At 35.6% G+C, this 23,987-nt stretch overlaps 1 protein-coding gene and 1 long non-coding RNA gene across 5 annotated transcripts in view; one reads left to right on the top strand and one right to left on the bottom strand.

The window, feature by feature from the left end:
* Positions 1-510: 510 nt before the first annotated feature.
* HECTD1 (HECT domain E3 ubiquitin protein ligase 1) overlaps positions 511-23,987 on the bottom strand; it is an 86,214-nt gene continuing 62,737 nt past the window's right edge. For 3 of the 4 annotated variants that reach the window (XM_033109681.1, XM_033109679.1, XM_033109677.1), the window contains 17 exons: positions 21,072-21,205; positions 20,081-20,203; positions 18,717-18,873; positions 17,342-17,564; positions 14,745-14,799; positions 14,363-14,545; positions 13,757-13,964; positions 13,588-13,673; positions 13,265-13,392; positions 11,670-11,871; positions 9,898-10,035; positions 9,011-9,618; positions 8,237-8,315; positions 8,018-8,111; positions 7,202-7,352; positions 2,377-2,521; positions 511-2,271 (listed from right to left, as the gene is read on the bottom strand). In XM_033109681.1, the coding sequence (XP_032965572.1) occupies positions 2,134-2,271; positions 2,377-2,521; positions 7,202-7,352; positions 8,018-8,111; positions 8,237-8,315; positions 9,011-9,618; positions 9,898-10,035; positions 11,670-11,871; positions 13,265-13,392; positions 13,588-13,673; positions 13,757-13,964; positions 14,363-14,545; positions 14,745-14,799; positions 17,342-17,564; positions 18,717-18,873; positions 20,081-20,203; positions 21,072-21,205 (2,852 nt within the window). In that variant the 3' untranslated portion in view covers positions 511-2,133. The remainder of the gene's footprint in view (positions 2,272-2,376; positions 2,522-7,201; positions 7,353-8,017; positions 8,112-8,236; positions 8,316-9,010; positions 9,619-9,897; positions 10,036-11,669; positions 11,872-13,264; positions 13,393-13,587; positions 13,674-13,756; positions 13,965-14,362; positions 14,546-14,744; positions 14,800-17,341; positions 17,565-18,716; positions 18,874-20,080; positions 20,204-21,071; positions 21,206-23,987) is intronic. The other variant, XM_033109678.1, reaches the window with a different exon arrangement.
* On the top strand, positions 10,046-21,193 carry LOC117024222 (uncharacterized). The gene is made up of 2 exons (XR_004423327.1): positions 10,046-10,804; positions 21,026-21,193. It is a non-coding gene; the product is annotated as an uncharacterized LOC117024222 (long non-coding RNA).

Here is a 23,987-nt window from a genome sequence, read left to right on the forward strand (position 1 = left end):
CAGCTTTACCTTATTCTTGGGCTTTTCTTTCTGCAGGAAGACTCCTGACATTTCAAAGTTATCTGATCTTGTAAGACTCATCAATTTTACCTGCTGTAGTCAAGATTCAGCAAACTTTTTCTGTAAAGGGCCAGTTAATAAATATTTTAGGCTTTGTGGGCTATATGGTCTCTGCTGTAACTACTCACTTGTGCCACTGTAGTGCAAAAACAGCCATAGATAATACATAAATGAATAAGCATGGCTGTGTTCTAATAAAACTTTATTTATTTATGGACACTGAAATTTGAATTTCATAAAATTTTCACATCATAAAAATTTTTTGTTTCAACCATATAAAAAATTTAAAACCATGCTTAGTTCGTGGGCCATACAAAAGCAAGCGGCAGGCCATAGACTGCTGACCCCTGTGCTTGGCTAGTCTTGGAAGAAGCTGGCTATTGACACATTTTAGAGACTTAAATAATGGCAATACTACACATATACTGGATTTTAATTCTCATACTGATATGAAGTTTTAACCATGCATCCACGACTTGAGACAATCACCACCACTATTTTTTGGATTAAAGCATAGGTCATACATTTAAATATTGCTATTATGTTTTATTTTAAGTTTTATTCTCACAGAGAACTGTGAAGGTAACAATAGGTTATTTAATTGCTGCCTCTGATTACATAGTCACAACATTCTCATGCAGAGAATAAAAACAGTACTCAAATGATTGTAGTGGGAGATCTCTTCTAATGTAGAAAGGGAACGTACCTTTTAAACAGGTAAATAATGGGCAATTCCAAAAAACCGGTTTTCACTCCTAAAAAAGCCATTTGGCTAAATCAAGCCTAGCAACACTTCTTTCACCTAAATGTACAGATACAATAAATCAGAGGAGTTTGGAAAATGGAAATAGAGCTCCTTCTTCATTCAAAACCAGAAAATAGCAGTATCCTGGTGGTTTCTTTTTGCGACAGCACATTCAAAAATCATTCTTAGATCTTAAATTTACACAGCCCTGCAGATAAAATGGTAAGTAGCGGACCTGGAGTTTAAAACGTTAACATAAATAACTTGGCCATTTTTAGCTGGAGAATGGTTTAAGACAAAACACAACAGTTGGATCGCGATTCAGCATGTGAACACATATTTCTTCTAGTTTTCCAGTTTCAGTAAGTGTACCGACTATAGAAAAGTACATTTCTTCATGTAGTAATTTCAAAAAATTAAATCTTAACAATTCAAAATGAAAAGTATCTGGTGAAGCTCTTCCGTCTGGTGGTTGCAGTGAAATAGTCACATGACACAGTTTTGTACGCTGCAAACATTTTAATGATTATTGTTGAGCATACATTTTGGAAATTTTTTACTTCAAACTGCAACAAGTTAAATAAATGTTTATAATATACAAAGAAAATACAACCAAAAGTAAAACTTGCTTTAAGTGTGCCTTGCGTCTTGACCAGTGTTTTTTTCTTTTCCCCTTAATATTATCTTTATTTTTGAGCTGCACAAACACACTTAAGAATTTGATCTTTATAGTATGGCATTTAGGAAATAAAAATATACTCCCACCTCAAAGAAATAAAAGGTTGTGCATGATTATATGCCAAACAAAGAGAGAACACTAGAATACTCTGATAGTGCAGGCATCATTAAAAAGGAAAAAAAAAGAAAAAGCTTGAGATGCTCATTAACTCTCTAAGTTTTAAGGAAGCAGAATTTTTGACCAAATAGCTTAAAAGCCAGCAAAACAGGGATCAATGATGGCAACTGTAGTGTATGAAGTATGAAACAATAAACTTTACACAAATACACTGTTAGAAATTTACCAGTGAACACTGAAGATCTGAGAAGCTGCTCTTTGGAACAGTCAGGTAGGACCACCTTATTCCAGTCGCATAAGCCCTTGTAGCAACATACAGTGTTCTGTGCTATATACTTGCTGGCTGGGTAGTTAAAGGATTTGTTTTGTCATTAGCAGCTAACGAAATTATTCCATATGTTCTTAAAGCCTTAATGGTGGAAAAAAAGGCAAGTGTCATCAGCATGGAGGATCAGACACTTTTCTGCACACAAACACAAGAGGCTTCACTGGTATTTTTAAGTCTCTGATGTATTCCATTGCACTTCAAAGCTCAATTGAGATGAAAGCCTTTCTCCATTGTAGCAGCTAGCAGGCGCTCTCTCATGATTTCCTCTGAAGAATATTCTGGCAATTTTAGATAATGCACACATGTATTCACTGATGGATAGCTCGCATCAGTAGCATCAACCTACAGATGGAAGAGTGAAAATAACAGAAGACCATAACTTTAAATATTTATTTCTTTCAATCCTTAAATAACTAAATTGGAATCTCCGTTAGCTAGAGTCTGTACCTTTCGTACAACTGTGAGCCTGGGATGCAGGTTAGCCAGTCCACCTGGGGGTAGAGTTGAACAACCAGTGGTAAACTGCAGGAATGCTTTCCTTTCATCTGAAGACATGCCACATAAAACCCTCACAAATCTCAGGAAACCAGGGCTAAAAGAAGAGAAATAGTTATATTGATTTGACAGCTGATTTAAATGAAAAACACTATTACCGCTTTGTAAGCCAGCAAGAACCGCCCCCACCCCCCACCAAAAAAACACAATATCCACATGTCAGAACAACAGCACTGTGCAGAGACTCTTGGGTAAGTATGAAATGAGCCGATACAAGCTACTTTAAAAATATTCTTCAAGAGGCGGCCGGTTGGCTCAGTTGGTTAGAGCACAGTGTTCATAACACCAACGTCGCTGATTCGATTCCCACATGGGCCAGTGAGCTGCGCCCTCCACAACTAGATTGAAGATAACAAGCTGCCGCAACCGGATGACTCAGCTAGTTAGAGCGCGAGCTCTCAACAACAGGGTTGCAGGTTCAATTCCCACATGGGATGGTGGGCTGCGCCCCCTGCAACTAAGTTTGAAAACAGTGACTGGACTTGGAGCTGAGCTGCGCCCTCCACAGCAAGATTGAAGGATAATGACTTGGAGCTGATGGGCCCTGGAGAAACATACTGTACCCCAATATTCCCCAATAAAAATTTAAAAAAAAAAAAAATATATATATATATACACACACACACATATATATATTCAAGACGTTTTTGTCCTCAGTGAGAACTAAAACACTGATGGAATATAAGGGTCAAATATTCAACAAAGCCAGGAAATCAGAAAAACTTAAAATGCGTAATATATCCAAATATGGCTAAATTACCAAAGGGGATCTGAAATAATTCATTATTATACTGAAATAAACTATGTGCCATAATGCAGATAAATTTCATTATTGTAATGTTAAATGAAAAGATGACAGAACGTAAAGAACACATAACTGCGTGATTTTTGTTTAACAGTGCTCAAAAGCAAGCAAAATTAATCAATGGGAATAGTATTTTAATGACTAGAAAAGAATAAGAAGACTTTGGGAGTTATTTCTTATTTTGGGTACCAGTTATACAAGTGTGTTCATTTTGTGAAAATTCTCCAAGTTATACAAGCAATTTGTGCACGTCTCTGTTATACTTCAATAAAAAGGTTACTTTAAAAAAATTTGCTGTTACTAAAGTTTAAAATAATTCATAAATTTTTTTACATTAATTTGGTAACTTTTTTTTAAAAAGTACTTACAGGGCCTTGTAATCATACAAAATGTCAGTGGTATAAAAAAAAATAGTTGAGGCACTGTTCCAGAATAAAAACATCAGAGAGGCTTCCAGTCAAAATGGCAGAGCACGTAAATGCTGTGCTGGCCTCATGATCACATCAAAATTACAACTAAACTACAGAACAATCATTGGGGATTCCCTGAAATCTAGTTGAACAAAGTCCTATAAGTATATACAGAGGAAGTCACATCAAAACTGGTAGGAGGGGCAGAGACACGGAACAGGCTGGTCACCCACGTGTGGAGGTTAAAAATCAGGAAGGTATCTTGGAAGCAGACCTCCCCCCCACGCCCACCCCACCCCCGCAAGGAGTGAGGAATCACAGCCCCACACCAGGCTCCCCAGCCCAGGGTTAAAGTGCCAGGAAGAGAAGTCCCCATAACTTCTGGCTGTGAAAACCAGCAGAGATTCTGCCAGGTGAGAGGGAGGGAGGCTGGAGTCCCAGGTGCTCCTCTTACAGGGCTTCATGCACAAACTTACTCGCTGACGGACTCACTAGCTCTGAGCTCCAGAGCTAGAGCAGCAGCTCTAAAGGTGCCAGGGACATACGGGGAGGAAATGAATTGTCTGGCTCTGGAGTGAGAGCTTCCTCCCAGACAGAAGTGCAGGCAGAAGCCATTGTTCCTGTGTTGAGCCCTCTCCCTCACACCATGCAGACTTAGGCAGGCACCATACCTGAGTCTCCATTAACCTGGATAACACTGTTCGCTCTGCCCCGGTGATTCCCTGAGACTCTACCCACTTCCAGTGGCTTTTCCATACAAACAGCCCGTCTTGGTTCATGCTGCAGAGTTTCCAAATAAGCAGCATCTGGCCTCGGCATGCCACATACCTCTTGTTAAGCAGCCACAAGCCCAGCACTAGCAGCAGCTGGCCTTGGTTCACAGCTTAGCCTCTCCCAGTATCTCTAAGCCCAGCACAAGTGGCAACTATCTGCAGATCACTTTGCAATTCATACCAAGTGGCCCCAGGCAGAGCACAGGCAGCAGCTGATCTTGGCCTGTACCAGAACCAACACACCCAGTGGCCAGCTTTAGAACACTCCAGAGCACCACCCAACCACCTCCACAAATGACACACCCTATGCTAAAGTGAATCCTGCTCCACAGGGCCAGCCCCACCACAATGGCTCCTTCTCTGTAGTCAATGCCAATCAGCATGAGGATCAGTCCCTCCCACTGATATCCGAACACCAGCCAATGCTCAAGTACAACAGGAGGGCACAAAACCCACAAAGGACACACCTGGCACACCTGGCTCAGGTGATCAGGGAGACTGCACTAGTAGGCCCCACAGGACACCTACATAAGGCCACTCAGACTGGATGACATAGCAGCCCTACCTAATACAAAGAAACAAACACAGAGGAGCAGCCAAAATTGGGAGACGAAGAAACATGACCCAAATGAAAGAATAGAACAAAGCTCTAGAAAAAGAACAAAAGAGAGACAAGCAAACTACCAGATGCAGAGTTCAAAACACTAGTTCTAAGAATGCTCAGTGAACTCAGTGAGAACTTTAGAGATAGCAAACATAAAAATGGAGGCAGAAAACAAAAAAGAGCCAGTCAAAAATGAAGAATACAACAACTGAAAAAGAATACATTAGAGGGAATCAACAGATTAGATGAAGCAGAGGATCGAATCAGCGATTTATAAGATCAGGTAGCATAAAACACCCAATCAGAACAGCAAAAAGGAAAAAGAATCCAAAAAAAAAAAAAAAAAGTTTAAGGGTCTCTGAGGTATCTACAGCCTTCTGAAAGGTGCCATTTGTGTAGGGAATATTGAGGGATGTATTAGTATGCATATCAATATATATATATATATATATATATATATATATATATATTTTTTTTTTTTTATTTGCTCATATTATAGTTTCCCTAGATTTCTGTATCGCATGTCTGTAGGTCTGAGAGTCTGTTAAGTTCTGTATGAATGGGTATGTGTTCTTAGTGTGGGAAGGATGATTTAGGTAAGAATTTGAAAGTGTGCATTTAGAATTGGAGGGCATCTATGCATTCTGGTATGTGTGTGTGCATTTTAGAGCATTTCAGATAATTTAAAAACACCTTTGTGTGTGTTTGTGGGGAGAAGGGGAATTCAGTGTGTTAGTATGTATTCATATGTTTGTATGCGTATCTGTGAATGGTACGTTTTGTTGGGTAGTATATGACTAGTATAACTTATCATCCATATGGGAGATGTTCAAGAATGAAATGTGTGTGTGTGCATGTGTTTGATAATTACATTTGGAAAACAGGTGACTGACCCCGGCAATCCAGGATATATTGACAACTGTGTGGTGGTGGGGGGGGGGGGGGACGTATGTCTCTGAATGGACATTGTATTTAATTTTTTGTATGTTATCAGTGTCAGGAATTTATAAGAATAAAAGAGGAACAGAAATCATTAAATTATTTAGGTCTTTCTCAGATTGTAGACTTATAATAGAGGTATTAATAGAATTAACAGATAAGAGCAAAACAGCACCAAAAAATTGTTACAAAACAGAAACAAACTCATAGGTACAGAGAATATTTTGATGGTTGCCAGATGGGAGGGCGTTTGAGAAGATGGGTGAAAAAAGGGAAGAGATTAAGAAGTACAACTTGGTAGTTACAAAATAGTCATGGGAAGTAAAGTACAGTATAAGGAATACTGTTGATATTAACTTAGTATGGTATCAGATGGATACTAGATTTAGCGGTGTGATCACTTCGTAAGGTATATAAATGTCTAACCACTATGTTGTACACCTGAAACTCATAATATTCTATGTCAACTGTAATTGAAAAATAAAAAATTATTTTAAAGAATCAATGAAATGCAATTTCCTGATACACGGGGTATAGGGGTCAGGAAAGTGCTATTAAGGACATTATTGGAATATGGACACTATTAGTTAATAGCAAAGCATCATGAATTTGCTAGCTAATATGGATACATAGCAGAATGTCCATATTCTCATGAAGTGTACATTTAAGTATTACAGAGTAAAGGGCCACACATGGAATATATTCTCAAGTTGTTCAGAAAAAAAAGAGTGTGCCAGTGTGTCTACACATACACACACATTTAGTACATGTAGGTATACTTGTGTGTGTAAATAAAGACAGATAATATAAAGAAACACAGCAAAATGTTAAATACTGGTGAGTCTGGGTAAAGGAATTATGGGGACATCTTTACTATTCTTCAACTTTATTTGAAATTATTTGAAAATAAAGGTTACTATAAAAGCAATAAAGCCTAAGGGTTTACAGTTTATCCAACTTTTAAAATAATGAACAATTAAAACAGTGGGAAAAGGAATCTTAACATTAACCAAGATCAGCTGTCTTTCTGTGTAAACTCAGTCTTATTAATGAATATGCATCTTAACTGCTTTCTGACTTACTTTCTGAATGTAATTCAGTGAAACAAAGTTCGTTAGAAATTATTTGCCATTTGATTTGGGGACAGAAACAATTTTGTTGATCTTAGAAAATATTCAAAACATACCTGTCACGTGTATAACCCAACTTAGGTTCAGTATAATTGATAATGTCCTCTGCTGCCCAGGATGGCGACTGGTTTCCACAAAGAATCATTTGGACTTCTTCATAGCTGAAGGAACTTAATTTCTCCATTGGAAAAACTTTATTAAACCCATCTACATTATACACACAGCAAAAACAAACAAACAAAAAGAAACACAACTCAGTTTCTAAGTTATAATTTCAAAATACCAAATTTCAAATAAAAATTAATACATGAAAATACAAATATCAATTGCTATTTTAATATTTTTAAAAATAGCTTCAAGTAAAAACTGTGCTACGGTTTTAAGCACAGAAATCTCTACTTAATCACAAATGTGAACAGAGAGAGAATATTCAGTCACTATGGTCAAAAAACAAATTCAATAATTTCCCAACCAGCACTTGGCGTCCTAGAAAAGCTAGCCAGAGCTATGTTCCCACTTTCAAAACTAGTAAGTGATAAACAGTCTGAAATATTTTCCTTCAATTTTCATCAGAATTTATGTTCTAACATGGTTTGATTCATCCTGATCATGTAACGTGGAAAGAATGCAACCTTATGTCCACTTAAAAATGAAATGGAGGCCAAAAGTTGGTCCCCATTACTCAGGGGAAGCAAGCTGAGGGTATGCTACAGCTTGTGAATGTTCCAACCTGTGCAAGACTGTTATCAGGAAGACAAAAGCTAGAGGGCAAATCTAGAGATTACCAGCAATTCTTGACCGCAGCAGTGCCTTAACTTCAACTCTCTCAAAGTAAAAGGAGACAGAGTAAGCTAAAGAGCCTTGAAAATTACCTCTAAAGGCTTCCATCTGTTTCTGAATACCCGTATGCATACAAAAGTCAAACATCAAATCCACATATTCTTCTGCATTATCCATTGTTATCATCTGCAAAGGAAAATTTGCCGGCATCATTGTTAATACCTAGGAATACTTCAGGAGTGCCTAGTACAATTGGCTTCGGTAAGAGGATGATTATGAACTTAAAAATTTGTCAAAAGCAAAATTTTTACCTCATCTTCACCACTTGGCTTGAGATCCACAGCTGTAAAACCATATATTCTTGAGGATGGGCAAAACTGGAAATTTAAACTAGAAGAACGAAAAAAGGATTAGATTAACATTCAGCTACCACTGGTATTTAATTTATATAACATTGCTGCCAAAAGCATGAACCTCCCCTTCCAGCAACAGATTCAGTGTACCAAGAAGAAACTAGTGCTTCACTAAAGTTATTCATGCTGTGCCACCACCCCACCACCCATTAAACCTTGAATACGAGGAAGGGAGGAGAAAAAGCAAGCCTTGTAGTCAACCCCAAATCATAGTAAAACATACGAAGACTATAATTACATGTGTACAAATCAATGTAATTTTATCAAAAGATCTGCAACATCTTAGTTAGTCAATGCAGCCATTGGGGATAGGCTTACATAGAAAGCAAAATATTTTGAGCTTTGCCAAGTTAGGCTATATATATTAATTAGCTAATAAATTTGTCAAAATATTTTTGGCTTTGGACTCTTTTACACAAGATGTATACATGTATCACATTTAATAAATCAGATAATCTTTCAGGTTTGTTGAGTAATAAACTATTTTCTGATAGTCTGAGCTATCTTTATAATATTAACAAATCAAAGGTTCAAATCAACAATATTTCTTATAGCATACTATCGTTCTTAACAGACTGTTTACTCATATATTGCAAATTAGTGGGGACAAAAAAACAAAAGCTTTGGAACTTTTTAATTCGTTAGGTTGAAGAATATTTATATAAAGCTTACCCTAAATCTTCTATGCTCAGTGGAGGCCCAGAACCTGATGGATTCTTCAGCACTAGTTCCTGTAATTTGGTGTTCTTCTCATCTTCAGAAAGACCTTTGTTGCTTAAAATCTGGCGCCTCTTGATGGCAAGGTCTTTAATTTCTTTTAAAAATCTGGCTCTGTGTGGATTTATTAGTTCAAAGTCTTCCCAAGTTAAAATTCCATTAAACCAGGCTGGGGGTTTTGGTTTGGGGGGATCTAGAATAAACTCTGATTTTGAATCCTCTTCAAAGCTTCCTACTGAGAGTGAATCGTGACCTTCTTCTGTAGAAGCTTCAGACTGACTTTCAGTACAGTGTAAGTCTCTGTCACCTCGTGACTCATAAATCAATTTACTCATATTGCTTTTAATGTCACCCATACACATAAGTTTAAAAAAAGGTTTAGAAATAGGTAAGTCCACAAGTCTATTGTCTTGAATGCATTTGGCCAAGAAAATTCCAAGAAAATGAAAGAGTTTTGTGATCCTTTCAAGCTCATCACTATCTTGTGGAAAGGGTGCTGTGAACAGTCCACATGATCTCTGCACGTAATATCCAGGAGGTTTCAATCCACCTCCAAGATCGACCTAATTTTTCAGAAGGAGAAATGCAAAAAAAATTAAACAAAGATCCATAAACATTAAACACCATCATCAATTTAACTATCGAAATGTATTTATATACACAATTTATTAAATTATTTTTGTGAATATTATCCTTTAAAAATATTTTAATAATGTTAAGATTATTCAATAATAAATTAAGAGTCAGAAAACCTGGCTGAAGTTCTGAAAGCATAACCTACTTTTAACACTTTCTAAAAGCAAAATCACAAATCAAATCATAAAATGGCAAATAAATCTTACATGACGAGACTCATCATCTGGAAAGTTATCATCACAAAGCCAAGCTCCCAAGTCAGTTCTCTGGAATTCTGCTGCTACCAAAGCATAAAACTCTAATGTGGGTCCCAAGCCAGTTCCTTCTTCTCCTAAAAATTCAACCTAAAATGTGAAAATTTATAGGGAGAGGTGAGCTTAAATGACCCCATTCTTGCCAAAATTAGTCATATTCAATCTAAATATGACTTTTTTATAGCAGCAGTATAATATTATAAGCAACATGGAAGTTTTTTTGTGTTTCTATATGGTATTACATGTTTAAACACTGTGGTGAGCAATGTTCATACCTTAATTCTCCCAACAACGCTACAAAACCGATTTCAGTAGTCTCTCGTTTTCCATGGGGAATGCATTCCAAGGTCCCCAGTGGATGCCTGAAACTGTTGAAGTACCGAACCCTATATATATTGTTTTTTCCTATATGAGTATACATAACTATGATAAATTTTAATTTATAAATTAGGCACAGTAAGAGATTAAGAATAACTAATAATAAAATGTAACAATATATGTAATAAAAAGTTCTGTGAATGTGCTCTCAAGATATCTGATAACTGAGACACTACTAAGTGAGTAATGGGCAGGTAGCATATACAGCATGGATATACACAGATATCCACAGATACCAAAGGGATGATTCACAGATGGCACAATATTGTGTCTCGCTCAGAATGGGGACAATTTAAAACATAAGAATTGTTTAGTTCTAAAATTTTTCATGTAATCTTTTCAGATTACTGTTGACCAAGGGTAACTGAAACGACAGAAAGTGAAACCTTGGATAAGGGCAGACTACTGTATCATCTCCTTTTTACACCAAAGGAAACCAAAATTCAGATAAAGAAGTTGTCATTTGCTTGAGGAAATGAAGGTATGTAATACCAAAACCTAAACTCTTCCCCTTATTGCTCACTTTAAGCAAATCATTTTAAAGGTTTTTACCTATATTCTACCTGTTTCAAAAATGATTTGAGGCAGCTTACAAAAATATATACTGCATAGTAAAAAACAAATAAAAAATTGAGCATTATCTCGATTAGAGGGATAGGAAAATTAAGATGAAGGCAAAGAAAATCTAAAGTGAAAGACATAAACCTTATATATTTCCTGAAAATGTTTGTTGTGATCCAAAAGATAAACCAAAAGGCTGGTTCACAACTGTTGACAGGAGAGGTATTGCTTCCACTGTTTCTCATACAAGGAATAATATGCATATAGCATATAATCAACAATGCCCACAATAACATCTCTCTAATAAATATATTGAATTTCATATTGTCATTTGTTATAACATCTCTCAATACAGACCAGTGATCTAATACCAAGCACAATTTAAGCGAAACAATATAAACAGTGTGCTCTAAAAATGGAGATACCTAATAGCATAGCTTAATATATAGGCAATATTTAGAGCATCAAAAAGAATCCTTTGTGAATACTATTATTTGGTCCAGGCTTTGTTAAGAAATGGAATAGTATTGTCCTTTCTTTCAATAGACCAAGCACTTTCCATCTCAGGAGTAAAGATATTCTTTGCTGCTCATTAAATTACAAGATCCTGAACCCTGAAGTGAGCTGACAACCTCTTATGAAAGATGCTCTGCCAGAGGAGGCCTGTGCATGGTGGGCAAAAAAATCCCTATTCCCTTCTATCTAATGCAGTTTTTATGAAGGGAATATACAGACCGGTTGGTTCTCTCTTAAGCCTGCGCACACACAAATTTTATATGAGGTACCTCAAGAACTGATTTCCGATCTGCATGTATCTGCATGACATTCTCAGCCCACTCCATCAGTGATTCACCACGTGGGACTTTTACTCTTTCATGCTTGAGACGACCAACTCGAAATTCTCCCGGGTCATCTCGCCTTACACTACTTGTGGTCCTTGTTCTCTCCACAGTGGCTTCACGTCGGTTTTGTAACCACACTATTGCTCTGAAATGAAATAAATATCTATGTAACTGTAGCATACAGCAACAGATGAATGTACTACCAAACCACTACATAAAAACACAGACATTTCAGAACTATCAGAAACTAAAAAATGGTCAAACTATCTTTATTATTGTGATACAAACTGAAATCCATCATTAAAATAGTGTTAAGATTTTAAAATATTTTCTTTTTTAGCAATTCATGTTAACCCATCTAGGGTGGAAGAAAGAATCTTGAACTTGAAATAAGAAGATGAAAGATCTACTCTCGTGTGTTACATTTATTTTTTTTTGGTAACCTCAGGCAATAGCTAAGTACTCAGAGAACTTCCTCATCTATAAAATAGAAATCATAACCAATGCTATTTGTCAGAACAGGCCTCTAGTTCCATGTATACAAATGCTCTCTAAGTGGTATAAAATGGTACAACAACATAACTTATCAGAAAAACAACTCCATTTTAAATTATAACTTTTTCATATCTACTTTAAAGGACTCTGGATATTCAATCATTCAACAAATATTTATTGAGCATCTACAATGTGCTATCCACTGCTTTAGGAACTGCAGCTAGAGCAGTAAACAAAAACAAACAGAAATTCCTGCTCTCATTAATCTTTCATCTAGTGGAAGGAGACAGAAAAACAAAAATAAGTAAAATATGTAGTATATTAGACGCTAATAAGAGAAAAATGGCCAGGAGGTAGATATATTTCAATGCTATCTAAGCTATCTGCAAACATTTAATTGGTATTCCTGGGACTATCAGCAACTGGTCATTTATGTAAGCTAGTTAAGAACTGTATAGTACAGCGTGGTCAGATGGCTCAGTTGGTTAGAGCGCGAGCTCTGAGTGGCAGGGTGCCAGTTCGATTCCCACATGGGCCGGGGGGCTGTGCCCTCCACAACTAGATTGAAACAACTACTTGACTTGGAGCTGATGGGTCCTGGAAAAACACACTTAATATAAAAAAAGACACAATGAAATACATTTTTAAATTAAAAAAATAAAATCCAGAAGGATTAAAAAAAAAAACAGAACTGTATAGTAAATGCTGATAGAAAACAGTATAGTCAGCCCTTCGTATCCTCAGATGCAGAACCCACGGATAGACAGGCTGACTAAGGGACTTGAACATCCATGAACATTGGTATCCTCGGGGTCCTGGAACCAATCCCCTGCGGATACCAAAGGATGACTGTACTCCATCCTACACTACTCGAGAACATACATCCAATTGGGAACAAAATATTTAAATATTGACAACTCTTTAAAAGAAAATAAGGTAATGTATTCCCTCCATCAGTCTTGATCTAAAGTATTTGTACATTTTGAGCTTACATAACATTAAAAGAATTTTATTCTAAAATTATGAAACAATACACTTCCTACCTTGATGCACCAAATGCAGTACATGTGAAATAAAGCTGTCTAGTTTCAAATGGTATTAGAAAAGGACACTTGCTGGTTAACTGTTCACACCAGTCTGGCAGAGCCCCACTTGCCAATGCCAATGGTTCCTGAAAATTAACAAATAACAATGTTTTAAGGCAATTATTTAAAAAGACAAAAAGGAGTCAATTCTTAAATGTATTAATAATTAAAGAAATGAATGCAATAGATATAATGGCCCAAATTATTGAATCAGAGGGAAGGGAGAGACGGTGGGAGGTAGAAAAGTCTAACAGTAGAGTTCAACTATCTGATTTTATTACCTCAATCTGCTGCAAAATTTTTGTTGTGATTTTTTTGCTAGTGAATTCATCTGGTGGGAAAGTAAACTGAGGCTGTTCATCACCTTCTGTAAAATTAATAAAATTAATAAAAATATAAACTGATTTGCTTTTAAAAATGCCATAGAAATGAAACAGGCTTCTTACAAACCTTCTTGGGATATTCTGGAATAAGGGTCACTTGCAACTATATACAGAATACGCAGAAGCTGAAGGACGTCTTCTACTCCACAAGAATTCTGTCCATTGCCTGCTTTGGCCTGAGGTTGTTCTTTTGTCAAATTAAGAATATCACTACTTTGAAGAGTAGAAATGGCCCCCTGGTTTAAGCCAGACTTCGTACCATGCTCACAAAAATCCTGAGGAAACAATTAGCAAAGCTAGCCATTAACCACATTTTCAAGACAAGCAATGTATCATCCTCTTAGTATTACTTTGAAAAGGCTGGACGTTTTCAAAGAATTGCCTTCTTTTTTAAATAAAAACAGTATCACCAAAGTTGAAAATTAATACATTCTAAGTAATTAAAATTCCCAAATAAAATAAAATCACTATAAACCAGTTAAAACTATGCACTTAGATTCCAATGCCCACAAATCAAATTCGAAATTTTAGCATTGGTATATTACAAATGTTAATTCGACCTCATTTATTTAGTATGTCCCAATAAACATCTCTTCCTTAAAAATCTTTAAAAGCTGCAAAACAAAGCACAAAGCATTCCCAATCAAAACAGTGTTTTGATGCCAATATATACCTTATATGCAGCTATGAGTTGAGAACAATTTCTGTTTTTCCTAATACTTTTATTAGTGCCAGTTAATTTCCAGTGGCGCAGGAAAGCGGCGTCTGCATTCTTCTGCAGGTAGGTTATCAAGTCATTCTTTGGTAATTCATCAGTGCCAAGGTACTGTTCCACATGCTCTATAGACCAACAACCCTACAATAGCAAAAACCAAATGTTGGCCTTTCCTGATTATGAAGTCTGTGCTATTTCACATGCATTACATAAAGTAGCTTCAAGATCATGCATTTAATCTAATTAAAAAATTCCATCTTCATGATTCTTCCCTCGAATGTTCAATTGAAACAAAGTGCTAGTTTTTCTTTCTTTCCTAAATAGCCAAGAAGTAACTTACCATTTTTCCATTTTCCTTTTCTTTGTCAGAATCCTTCATTTCTCTGTACATGATTCTAAACATGAAGATATTATTCAAGTTAATTCATAAATTATTTGTGGTTATTTCCAATAAGGCTTCGATTTTTAAAAAAATACATGAATGATGCCATTCATGAATCACATGCTTACATTAAACTGAATTCAAGGAGAATTTATCAGAAAAAGTATTTGTTAAACATACTGGAAAGTAGTAGGACTTTTATTCCTGAAAAAGTTACCGTTCATAAATTTAGCATTATTGTTAAGAAAACGCACATCAAATCTGGAAGGTTCAAAGATATGAAGTAACATGCTATATCATGTGTTACAACTTTCAAATATTGTAATAAAAATAAAATGAAATGAAGAATGGTTTGTTTCTGTCTAGATGGAAAGGATAAGAATAACAAAGACCAGGAGCGCTAATGTTCGTGTAAGGCAGCTGAGATCAAATCTTAAACTGCAACAAAAATTGAAAGTGTGGGGGAATTACCATGATGACCTTCTGTTCTATCTCAAAAGGACCTAGATTAATTTATTGGCCATTATATAAGATAATCAATGTTGTTAAGCACATATCAGAAAAATATACTAACAAAAGTTACAAAAGGATAATTATAATTATTATTTATATAAATGATATAATACAATATATAAATATATTAATATATTTTATAAAAATAATTATTGTAGGTAAAACTGAGCACTCTCTACATTGCAGAATACTGACAACTCTTTACATACATGAGGAGTAATCAAACGATACGGTAAATGTTTAAATTTAAAAAAAACACCGCATTTTGCCGTGTATAATGTACATATATACAGCACACACACACTTTTGGCCCAAACTTTCAGGGAAAATAATCTTTCATTTTAATTTTTTAATTCAAATTTTTATTTGTTTACATTTAGGTACTTGTTTTTTGTATTACAAAGGAATTTTGGCATTTATTTTTTAACATACTATGTACAAGAAATTTTATGTAACAAATAATTACAAAACACAAAAAAGGGTACAAGAAATTCTTTGTACCAGTAACAAATTTACCATATTTACGCCTCATAGAAGGCCAAGAACTCTTCATCGTTGCAAGTTTGTCGTAAGTACAACAAAACCGATTATCATATTCCAGAGTGTTATTTTGCATATGGATATCATTATTGATTTCTAGAGTTACACTTTTAACTCACAAGCATAAATAAAAGAATTTAAAACATTTATATAGGTACAGAACTAGTACTACCCATGTATAATACACATCCTTATTTTTCACTCACAAATTTGGGCAAAAAAGTGTACATTATACATGGCAAAATATGGTATTACAGTAAAAGACACATTGCCATTTATCCCCCTCAAAATACTCTCCCTTGCTTGGAACACACTTATCCCATCATTCTTACCACTTTCTAAAGCAGTTCTGGAAGTCCTCTTCGTGTCTTTAGTTGTGCAGTCATGGCTGCCTCAATGTCCTGAATCATTTTGATTTTGGGGAAGAGTCAGAAGTCACACGGTGCCAGATCTGTTGAATAAGGTGGATGAGGACACACCGTAATGTTTTGGACAGAAACTGCTGTATACCAGAAGTGATGTGTGACACGGAGCGTTGTCATGATGGAGGATGATTTACAGCACACTTTAAAACACACCTTCTCTCAACCATACCTCAGACCCGACTGACTGCACAGAACAAGCTAAAACTTGTCACACACTGTTACTAAGGCCTATATGCCGCTTTCCGTATTGAAGATCCCTGCCTTTCTGTTGGATGGCACTCGGCAACAGCATTCACATATTCTGTGATCACAACGGAAAGGCTGTGTCACACATCACTTTTGGTACGGCAATTTCTGTCAAATAAAACCATTATCGTGTCCTCATCCACCTTATTCACCAGATCTTACACCACGCAACTTCTGGCTCTTCCCCAAAGTCAAGATGATTCAGGACATTAAGGCAGCCACAAAACAGCTAAAGAGACTCATGAAAGGGGACTTCCAGAACTGCTTCAGAAAGTGGCAAGAATGATGGGATAAGCGTGTTCGAAGCGGGGGATTTTTGAGGGGGGTTAATGGCAATGTGTCTTTTACTGTAATAATTTTTTTTACATTTAAACATTGTATTTTTTGTTCACACCTCATATGAATTCATTGATTCCTCACAACCACTCTCATTTTACAGATTAGGAAAGTGAGGCACTAGAATGTTAAATAAATTTGCCCAAGGTCACTGATAATTATTTGTTGAACGGATGAATATACAGAGAGGTAGGCTTAACTCAGACTCCAAAACAAATAATAGAAAATATTTAGTAGTTCACACACAATCCCAGTCAAAGAGTTCAACAATTATTATGTGAGGAACTAGTTTAGATTATTTCTAGAGTTCCTTTCAGTTGCAAACCTTAATCTTTCTACATCAGGAATCAAAAATTATCTTATCTGTTCTTGTAAATCAAGAGAACAAAAACCAAATCTTTTCTGTTCCTATAGTCCAAAATATAGAAATGCAATGCTTCTTGGCTCACATACTATGAAAATATCTACTTAAAAGTTAAATGAAAAATTTCTTACGTGTATGTCGGCTCCCAAATACGCCTAAGTTTATCTGATTTCACATTGCCATTACAGGACAACTGAAGCAATTTCTGTACATAGTAAAAGATAGTTGATCTAAAATTAGTGAGTGGTAATTCAACTTCACGAGTTGTTCCAAGACCCGTTACTTTCAAAGTGAGGGCTAATCGAGGTGACGGAGTACATTCAACTTCTTCCAAGAGTTCTGAATGAGGTGTTCCTAAAAACATGGAAGATGTGAGAAACAATTACACTAAAACAAGCAGTCCAGGAAGAACACTGCACTAGGAGACAAGGCTACACAAAATCTAAACCCTTCTGCCATATATTAGCTAAAGATGTCAGCTAATTGACTCCTGGCCTCAACATTTTTTTTTAATGGGAATAATACACCTAGGTTACATAAAGACATATTATAGAGTAGAACTTATGCATATGATACGGATCTTTCATTTTTATTAGGGGACACATGCTAACTGTAAATACTTTGGAGACATTTTATTTTTATAAATGAGAAAACTAAAATTATTTATATTTCCACATCTAGAGAAAATCATATACTTTGGTCAATGACCTGTCAACCTTTTGCTTACACTGAATGAGTGGGTTATGAGGTAAACACATACACAAATACCATTAGGTTCATGATGTATTTGGTGGTGTACTCTTCTTTTTTATTAGCTCAGGAATCTTTTCCTCATATCATTAAATAGAGTTGCCAAAATATTTTATTCACTGCATGACACCCCATTGCACCTTTAGTCAAATCCCCTTCTCTGACTCTGAGCCTCCTGTTTCCCTCTTCTTAGGAAACTGGTGATACACTGGGCTCAACCAGATAATCCAGGATAATCTCCCCATCGCAAAATCCTTATTTAATCACATCTGCAACATCTCTTCTGTCAGGTAACGGTAACATAGTCACAGATATGGAGGTTAGGATCTGCGTATCTTTGGGGGTCCGTCAGTGTGCTTACCGCACCCAAAATAGTACTGTAAGAGGTGGAGCTACCACTGAGGCTGACTGACGCCAAAGGCCATAACTAAAACCACCATATACCTTTTCAAAGTAAAAGATAATTAGGAATAATCCTTAGCAATTTTGATCCAGTGAAAACAGAATACAAATTAGCTACTTGTAAATGAAGCCTTGCTTTAAAAATGACACAAATACAGAAGTGTTTTTAAAATACTGTAATCTGCTTCTTTTTAAAAACCCGTATTTTTTAAGGACTTGTGGCTGATATAGTTTTTCCTGAAAACTTGTATTTATAACCTGCATATACATGTAGCACTTTACTTTCCTAATTGTACATAATTATCCTATTGGTATCTATTAAAATAAACTCACAAAAACTAAAATATACTATACCTGGAGGTGGAATTTCTAGATCAGTTGTCTGCTGCACATTAGTACGACCAGGTCTAGGATCAAAAGCAGGAACTAAAGCAGAAAATTGCCGCTTTAGCACATAATCATCGTCCCAAGTTCTCCGGCGTCCTCCTTTAGTTTCATACTCTTCTTCTTCCTATTAAAATAAAATTTCACATACAAACATTATAAAACTTCTTGTTATTGCGAAAGTGATGAACTATCTATAAAATAAGATATATGTTTAAGTACTTCTCCATATAGCTATTACACCTCCTTCATTAGCCATATTTCTGAAGCACAATATGAGCCAACATAAATATGTATATAGGTACATACATTTCTCATGATTTAAGTTTATCAAAAGAGAGTTGCATTAGTGGTGGTTATACAAATCTATAGGAGATAAAATGATAAACAATAATATACATACATAGCATCATTGTCAATTTTCTGGTTTTAATAGTGTACTCTTAATTGTGTAAGATGTAACCATCGGAAGAAATTGGGCGAATAGAAGATATGGGGCGAATATATCAAACAAGTTTGACAAGGTACTGATAACTGTTAAAGTCAAATGATGAGTTCTTGGGGATTCACTGCACTGTTCTTTCTACTTCTAGCATGTTTTAAAATTTCCATAATAAAAGTTTTTTTAGGAACTTTTTCTCCTGTTCTTCACTTTTAGTATCAACAAAAGAGATCAATGAATTATAAATGTCTGATATAATAATTTTAAAATAACAATTATGTATATATTTCTATGCACACACATAGACCCTTATATTTTGAACATTAACTGAAATTAACTTTTATAACAAATCAAACTGACATTTGACAGCTCTGGAGCCAGAATGTCTGGGTTTTCATCCTGGATCCAAAACTTCTAAGTGTGACCTTCAGCAATCACTTCATCTGAAAATTGGGGCTAATAATAACCCTCATAGGGATGTTAAAAAAGAACTGAATTTGTTAATATATGTATTGAAAAAAGTGCCCAGCACTTAATGATCAATAAATGTAAGTTAATAGACTAATATTATTACTTCTACTGCTACTATGAAAACTGTAAGTCTTAGATAATAGCTATTTATTAACCATTTTATTATATATTTACTGCTAACCAAAGGCCAAGATGAAAGGGTTTCAAGTAAGAAACTCCTGCAGGCATTATGCCAGAGCAATCAAGGACTCTATCTGGAATATGAACCCAAGAAGTTGGGGAAGTTTCTTTGTGTTAACTCTGTTTTGTCACTCCCTCTCCTTCCTCCCTGTATTTTTGTAAGCATTTTGGTTGGTGCTTTAATGTAGAAGGGGGAAAAATACACTACAGGGAAGATAAAAGATAAAAATGAAGACTGTACCTGCTCCCCAATAGGTCGACTCCCTGCTCCAGCAGGAACCTGCGGGAGCTGCGAGGTGACAGTGTGGTGCGTTACATCGGAGCGGGAGCCGGCTCGCCGCTGCAGGGATGGGCGTCTCAGAATCTGAAGTTGAAAAATATGAACAGACATGTCTAATTATTGATCCATATATATCCCCATGCAGTCTTGACCTAAAACTATCAACCCATGTTACCAAAACTCGTTAAAAATCTTCATATTCATTAGCCATCTTCAGGAAAGCTATAAAATGAATGTTTTCAATTTATCATGCATCATATACTAATAGCCGCTAAAAAATATGCTAATGTACTGTTTCCTAAGCAACATATACTAAAAGCGTTTCTTGAAGTTCTTCGTCCCATTAAAACTCAACTTAGGAAGTATTTTGAAATCTAATAACGTTTTATAAGAAATATAAAAAATATACAAGTTACAATAAAGAATATTTTCGGGCAAAATTTTAATTCAAAGATAATCATAGTGGTTAAACATTCGGAGTTCTGGATCATACTGCCTAAGTTTGCTTGGGCCCCCACTTTTCTGCTTAACTTATTAATTAGGGCAAATTATTTTTTCTACACCTATACCTGATAGCTCTGTGTAAGGAATGATGAGATAATAATATACAGATACTGCTTGCAAAACAGCAGGCACTAAAAATTTTATGTGTAATTATTGCAGAAGAACCATGCAAATTGTATGCTTTCAAATTAGTGCAGTTCTTCACACTTTTAAACGTGTTAAAACATCAGCATATGACAGTGTAGTATTTTTCAATATAACCAACTTATTTTCTTTGAAAAGAGAATCATAAATGTTCAGATTAAAAGTATTTTTCTTAATTAACCCCATTTTTCATACTGGTACTGTATTTCCTTGCTTCAAAGTTTAACCAGGACTTCACTTTCCCTCTCTTCATTTCAGCCCCTAGCAGCCTCTCTTAGTAAGGAGAATGGGACTGTCTCTCTACCATAACCTCCTCGTATTCTTGGTCCTCCTGATTATCGTCTTCATTCTCGTCATCTTCCTCATCGGGCTCAGGCAAATCCTCATCATCATCCAGTTCTGCTAAGAGAGTGCTGGCCCGGCAGCTATCAAGAAAATCTAGAAAATAAAACCAACAACCTTACTTGCAACACAATTCAAACATAACAAGTAACTTTGTGTTTTGGTTTCACAAAACAAAGGTAAAATTCCAAAGGGACCAGTATAAAGACCACACTTAGAGATAGCACTCTTCTTCCTCAGTCACATGTACAGGATGACAAACTTTGTTCAATCATCTCAAGCATGGCAGAAAACAACATGGAAGAAAGGGTGCCCATACTAAATCCGAATCCACAGAATCATAATATAAAAGGTCAACAATAGGGACTATGTTCAAAAAAATAACAACAATCCTGTTATCAGTCTCTGCATAAGTCACAGGAAGCATAAAATGTTGGAAAGAGAACAGTGACTTGGTGTCATTCATTCTGTCAACAAATATCTCTCGAGTACCTACTATGGGCCAAGAATTGTGTTAGGTACCAAGTATATATACTTATACGCCGCTTGGTCAGTCAATATTTTCTGAGGACAGATTATTTTATCTATAATAATAATATAAAGTTTTTTCATATAGTATGTGAAGAATGTTTGTTGGTGGTTGGGATTGGAAGGGTACTTGTGTTTTTATGCCTTTGGTCATAGAAATGGTTGTGATAGGTTTTACTTGGAGACACACACAACACACATACACACACATTTTTTTCATGTCTTCATATCCAGTTGTTCGTGTGCTGGGCTATCCCAAATGACATTTCCAGATGCTAGACCTTGGAAGAACAAAGCCTGCCTGATCACTTGTGCGCACGCACACGCTCATGCACACTCTTACCATATATATATACATATATATGTGTCTATATATATATATATATATATATATATATATGTATATATGTATGTATCTCTTTTTTAGCTATACAGTCACACACCACGTGATGATGTTTTGGTCAACAATGGTGGTCCCATTGAGATTATAATGGAGCTGAAAATTTCCATCGCCCAGTGAAGTGCACAATGTAATGCGGTAGCACAACACATTACTCATGTGTTTGTGGTGATAATGGTATAGTGCACACAATTATATACAGTACATAATACTTGATAATAAATGACTGTGCTACTGGTTTATGTATTTATTTAGTATACTTTTTATTGTTTTTTTAGAATGTACTCTTTCTACTTGTAAAAGTTTGCCATAAAACAATACGCACCAGCAGCAGCCTCAAACATCTTGCGTTTAGTGCATCTCTTATTTTCCCTTGTGCCTGATTTAATCTCATGTTTTATAAATTTAGTGTAGCTTAAGTATACAGTGTTTACAAAGTCTACAGTAGCGTACAGTAATATCCTGGCCTTCACATCTACTCACCACTCACCAGAGCAACTTCTAGTCCTGCAAGCTCCATTCATGGTAAGTGCCCTATACAGGTGTACCATTTTTCATCTTTTCTATTGTATTTTTACTGTATATTTTCTATGTTTAGGTATATAAATATTTAACATTTTTGTTATAACTGCCTAAAGTATCCAGTACAGTAACATGCTGTACAGGTTTGCAGCCTAAGAGCAAAAGGATATACTACATAGCCTAGGTGTGTTGTAGGCTGTCCCCATCTAGGTTTGTGTAAGTGCACTTTATGATGTTCACACAATGATGAAACTGCTTATTGACACAATTCTTATAACGTATCCCAATTGTTAAGAGGTGCATGACTATTGCTATAAACAGAATAGGCATGGTCTGATCCCCCATGAAGCTTACAGGGGAGAGAGGCATTTAAAAAGTAAACAAATGAATATATTAATATAAACTATAAAAGATCTTATGAGGGAAAAGAACAAAAGTAAGTCATCAGAGAGACCTGGGCTTAGCTATGTGACCTGGCAAGTTACTTACTGATGACTACTTAAGGATAATACCGATTTACGGAATAACGTACGTACCATCTTTCTTATGACCCATGTATCTAGCACATAGGGAAGTTCAATGAACAAACTTAAATCCTTTTTATCTCTTTCTTTCTTAGGATCTCTCTTCCTCACCCCCCAAAGAAGACTGTGTCAAATTTACATTGTCCCACATAATAAAGATGCTGACAAGCTGTTCTTCACAAAAACAGAAAACAAAATGAGGGCTAAGAGAACTAAAACAGAAGTTTTTTACTGGATTCAAAAGAGAAAAAAAAAACTTCTGTTGATAAAAAGATAACATATACCCTACATCCAAAAGAACATCCAGAAGACAATTTAAAATTATTTAGTAGACACTTGCATCAGCAGACTTCTGAACCAAATACATTTTTTTAAGTCTAATAATTACACAGGACTAAAAATTCAATCCCTTTTACTGGATGGCAAGAAGAAAGAGGCCTGATACTACATTCAATTAATTTCTAAGGTATACATTTCTTAACACTTTAATATTCTGAAGTTAGAATGTGTCTTACAAGCAATGGCATGTCACATTTTCCTTAGTGACATCAAATGGCAACAAATTTTCCTTAGTGACATAAATAATGGTGTCTCTTAGAATTAATGGCATCTTTTACCCCTAACACATGTAAAGCACCATCCTGCAATTCAGGCAGTGGTTCTCATGAACATGATGTGGTAGTACACAAAATAAATTAATTCTACTTTTGGTTTATTTAAAGGAAAAATCATAACTTTATATTATTAAAATTCCATTTCTCGTATGTTACAATTCACTGAAGTGAGGATTTTGTTGTTGTTTTTTTTACTCATCATCTCTTTTTTATCAGAGTATAAGAACATATAAAAAGGTGCTTATTTCATAGATTTGACCATATCACAGAATCAAATCATGTCCGTCAAA

This window comes from Rhinolophus ferrumequinum, chromosome 6 (genome assembly GCF_004115265.2).
Source record: "Rhinolophus ferrumequinum isolate MPI-CBG mRhiFer1 chromosome 6, mRhiFer1_v1.p, whole genome shotgun sequence".
Classification (NCBI taxonomy): Eukaryota; Metazoa; Chordata; class Mammalia; order Chiroptera; family Rhinolophidae; genus Rhinolophus; species Rhinolophus ferrumequinum.